Here is a 4,731-nt window from a genome sequence, read left to right as displayed (position 1 = left end):
ACGAACTATTAATATCAGAAATAAAAGAGGGGACTTCTCTACTGACCTCACAAACATTAAAGTGATAATAAGGGAATACTATGAATAACACAAATTAAGTAACTTAGATGAAATGAACTGATTCTTGCAAGACACAACTGCCAAAATTCATTCAAGAAATAATCCTTTATCTTTTAAAGGAATTGAATTCATGGCTTAAAAACCTAAAAAAAGAAAAACCTTGAGCCCAGATGGTTTCCCTGGATGAATTCTACCAAACATTTAAGGAAAAAAATAATTCCAATTCCACACAATCTCTTCCAGAATATGGAAGAGGGAGGCAACACTTCCCAACTCACTGTATTACCCTAACACTAAAACCAGGCCAGTGCGGTGGCTCACCGCCTGTAATCCCAGCATTTTGGGAGGCCAAGGTGGGTGGATCACTTAAGGTCAGGAGTTCGAGACCAGCCTGGCCAACATGGTGAAACCCTGTTGCTACTAAAAATAAAAAAAAAAAAAAAAAAAGAAACCGAGCATGGTGGTGGGTGCACCTGTAATCCCAGCTACTCCAGAGGCTGAGGTAGGGGAATTGCTTGAACTCAGGAGGCAGAGGTTGCACTGAGCTGATATCACGCCACTGCACTCCTGAATACACGCCTGAGCGACAGAGCGAGACTCTGTCTTAAAATAAATAAATCAAATAAAACCAGACAAAGAAAGAAAATCCCCCCCAAAATTAGAGCAAATCAAATCCAGCAATATATACAAAGGATGATGATAACACGTCAGGACCAGCCAGGGATCACCCCAGCAATCCAGAGCTGGCTCAGCATTCAAAACATCAATGTAATTAATATTTACAGCTCAATGAGGAAAAACAGTATCATCTCAACAGAGGCAGGGGAAACAACCTCCACGAGTGTCTGTCATTTGCCCAAGGTTTTGATGAGCTGCATGGAAAGCCTCAACCCTGCCCTGTCTTGGCTGATGCCAAAATTACTGAAGACAAAATGTATAGCCTTGAAAACACTACAGACTAACTCATCTAATATAACAGCCTAATGTTTATTTCAACTAAAGTAATGCAATCAAAAAAGTTTTAGAAACCATTTTGTATAGAGGCAAACATCTTTCTCTGAAAGGCATCAGGGTTTTGCCTCCAGCGCCTTGCTCAGGTGCCCATACTACACACAGTGACCTGTGTCCCCAGCCCCAGGTCTCTGAGCCTTCTGAATACAAGGGCTTCGCCTTCTTGAAGACCACCCTCAGGTGGGCTGCACTCGACACTTCCTAAGGCTTCTCTACACCTCTCATCTCATTCTGGTCTTCACCATAACCCCCTTACTGTCCCCATTCTTCTTAACACCAACACCAAGCTGGAGACATCATCACTCACCCGCTCTGGTAAGCAGGTGATTCTCTACGGAAAAGGGACCTGAGACCTGGGCATGTGCCCTTGCTCTGAGGACCTCAGTGTGCTCTGCCAGCCTCGGTGCCCATACCCCTAGGCCCTACTGGAGCCATCTTCTGAATCCTGGAGGTGCCCCTGCCTGTGGACAGCAAGATGCAGACCCTGCTCTCATCCATCTGCCACCCCACTGCCTTCGGGCAGCTGCCCAGCTGAGGAGCGAGGCTCCAGAATCCCCTGGCAGGGAGGGCAACAAGGAGCAAAAGGGCCTCAGTCAATGAGGCTGCAGCGGGCACACTCCTCACCCTAACTCCTCAGTCCAACGGCTGATATTTTGGTTTGTTTGTTTTTGTTTTGAGACAGAGTTTTGCTCTTGTTGGCCTGGCTGGAGCACAATGGCATGATCTCGGCTCACCGCAACCTCCACCTACCGGGTTCAAGTGATTCTCCTGCCTCAGCCTCCTGAGGAGCTAGGATTACAGGCATGCGCCACCATGCCCAGCTAAGTTTTTGTATTTTTAGTAGAGACAGGATTTCTCCATGTTGGTCAGGTTGGTCTCAAACTCCCGACCTCAGGTGATCCGCCCACCTCGGCCTCCCAAAGTGCTGGGATTATAGGTGTGAGTCACCATGCCCGGCCCCAACGGCTGATTTTTTTTTTTTTTTTATTAAAAACAAATGCAAGATTCTGTACCTGCTGAAACGGGCCCAGAAAAGAGCTGGTGGAGGGCATGGTACCCAGAGCAGCACTGTTTGTTATGACATGGCAGTCACTGGTCACAGGCAGTGCCACAAGCTTGGAGTACCACGTGATGAAATATTTTTGATATATATTTTGAAAACAAGAAAATATATTGTTAAAATTATTTTTTCTATTTCTTTGCTATTTTCCATTTCTTCTTACTAATTTAACATGGCTACCAGAACGGTTCAAATTATGCATGTGGCACATGATGTTTCTACTGGACAGCACAGGGTTAGCACCTAAGATCCTGCAGCTCAGACACCCATGGGGTGGAGAAAACCCTTGCAACTCTCTCAGGCCAGGGACTGACATATTTTAAAACCCGAGATTTCGATTGAGGAGGGAGGAGAGCTACCACATAAGCAAATACGTAATGTTGTACGTTGTGTGTTTCTTTCTTTCCTTCTTTTTTTAAGAAAAATCCCTTGGCAACAGGAAGCTTAACTGCACCAACAAGGACAGCAGAAGAAAAACAGAATGTTAGTCAACGAGGGTCACCCTGACCCAAACCCCAGCCCCAGCTCTCTCCAGCTACACAGCCCCAGGGAGAAACGAAAAGAGCAGAGAAGCCCATCCCTCACACACCCAGTTAGTCTCCCCTGCCCACTGGCAGGCCCTGGGGCAGCCCCTAGCTGGGTCTGCAACAGGACACTGCCCTCTTGCATTCTGCCCCCCCTTCTACATGGCTCCCTCACCCACCCTTCTACGTGGTGGCTTCTGAGGGCAGCCCCTGGAGGTGATCATGACCTCCCATCTTGATCTGAGGATTATCAGATATAGGTTCACCTGGTGAAAATGCAGGAGCTGTAGGGGTAGGACCTGTCACTCATCTGACTGCATGTTGTAATTCAATAAACAGTTTACTAAAGTAATAGTTTTCTTCCTGTCCTCTGCTGAGCACCGATCTGGCCAACGGCCCTGCACTCCCTCAGGGCCAGCGGCCCATCTGCTCCTGCGCCTCCTGGAGGGCTTCACACCTGCCTCCCTCCACTGGGGCATCTTGCCCCACTGACTGACCCTTTGGCTCTCAGATCCCAGGTCCCTCTCTCGCAGATAGGGCAACAGGCTCTCTTGGGATTTCAATTCACTCTTCAAAACACTAACTGGTGTTAGCGCCTTCAGATAACTCTCTGGCTTTCCAGGCCTATAGTCTCCCTCCCTAGAATGAAAGCTCAGTGAAAGAAGTGTCCTTAACCTTCTGAGTGACAGGAGGCCCTCAGCAGGCCCTGAATCATACTGGCTGGATCAGTGAGTGAATAAATGCACATGTGAGTAAGGAATGAAGGGAGTGAAAGAACTGGATTAGAAGCTGCTTAGAGAAGAGATGTGCCTTACAGGCTTCATGAAGAGTGGGTGATGAAAAAGGTAAATGGAGTATCTCAGAGGAAGCTTTGATAGAAGGGAGAATGCAGGAGAGGTTGGAAACTGGAATCCACTGAAATTGGGAGCCTGGGGAGATGCCAGGACAGGCACTCTCCGGCCTAGGACTCTGTAGAGGGCAGCCTCAGCAGGCTGGCCAGGTCCCCAGCTTTTGGGGCCGGTCGCACCCATCCTGGCCCCGAATGGGTTGGACAGTGGTCTGCAGCCTGCTCAGGGCCAGCTGGGAGAGATGCAGGATCCCCATCACTCTCCTGCCTCTGGGCAAAAGCTGGCCTCCTGACCCTGGGGGATGGACGGGAGCAGGGGCCACACAACACACTCCCAAACATATAATGGGTCTCCTTCACCCTCGCCCACGCTCAGTCACTCAGTCACACACAGCCTCGGTCATACACACTCACACTCACTCTCCCGCACACTCTAAGAGCATCACATAATTTCAGTGAGACACAAGTCCAAAGACTAACACGCACAACCTCTGAGACTCACACAATTTCAGGGCCACACACGGGCACACAACCAGACGAGCTCAGGAACGCCCCCCTCTCTGACTTACGCAATGTGAGGTTTACACGCGCGCGCACACGCACACACAGAGACAACAGCCAGCGCTCCCGCACGCAGCGCCCCCGCACGCAGCGCCCCGCCCCTGCCACGCCACGCCTCCATTGCCTGGGAACTAGCGGCCCCGCCCCCTCGCCGCACGCTTTCACGCCCCTCAGGCCTTCCAGATCCCTCTCCCCGTTTCCGCAGCGGTCCGGTGCGGTCAGTACCTGCCTAAAATCAATATTGCCGAGGCCTCCGCAGCAGTCAGGGCCCGCCACCGAGCTACTCCTAGGCTTGGCTCCCGGGTCCCCAGATCTCTTCATCCGGGGGCCGCCTCAGGAGGAACCACGCAGGCCCCCTCCTGCAGCCACGCGCCCCCGGAACGGGCCCTATAGCGCCGAGTAAGTGCCGCCAGCCGGGGCGCTTTCCCGGGGACCCCAACATATCCTGGCCTTCTGGGAAATGTAGTTCCCCATCACCGCGAAGCGCCTCTTTATCTGAGAGCTCTCGACACCGTCTAGAAGAGATGAGAACTACAAGTCCCAGTGTCTTTCGCGGCACAGCCTGCCGGTTCCGAGGCAGCCACGCGGCAGAATCCCCTTGGATCCGACCTCCCCACCGGTGCCTTTGGTCGCCGGCTGCTGCACCGGACCCTCCAACTTACCTGGCG

General features: G+C 51.3%; 1 protein-coding gene across 4 annotated transcripts in view; it reads right to left on the bottom strand.

Annotated features, from left to right (window-relative positions):
• PEMT (phosphatidylethanolamine N-methyltransferase) overlaps positions 1 to 4,467 on the bottom strand; it is a 90,537-nt gene extending 86,070 nt beyond the window's left edge. For 3 of the 4 annotated variants that reach the window (XM_011952145.1, XM_011952146.1, XM_011952147.1), the window contains exon 1: positions 4,289 to 4,467. In XM_011952145.1, coding sequence (XP_011807535.1) covers positions 4,289 to 4,384 — 96 coding nt within the window. In that variant the 5' untranslated portion in view covers positions 4,385 to 4,467. The remainder of the gene's footprint in view (positions 1 to 4,288) is intronic. The other variant, XM_011952148.1, reaches the window with a different exon arrangement.
• Positions 4,468 to 4,731: the final 264 nt, after the last annotated feature.

This window comes from Colobus angolensis, unplaced genomic scaffold (genome assembly GCF_000951035.1).
Source record: "Colobus angolensis palliatus isolate OR3802 unplaced genomic scaffold, Cang.pa_1.0 Scaffold335, whole genome shotgun sequence".
NCBI classification, from domain to species: domain Eukaryota; kingdom Metazoa; phylum Chordata; class Mammalia; order Primates; family Cercopithecidae; genus Colobus; species Colobus angolensis.
The sequence above is the reverse complement of the archived record's forward strand: the minus strand, read 5'-3'. Positions and strand labels throughout refer to the sequence as shown.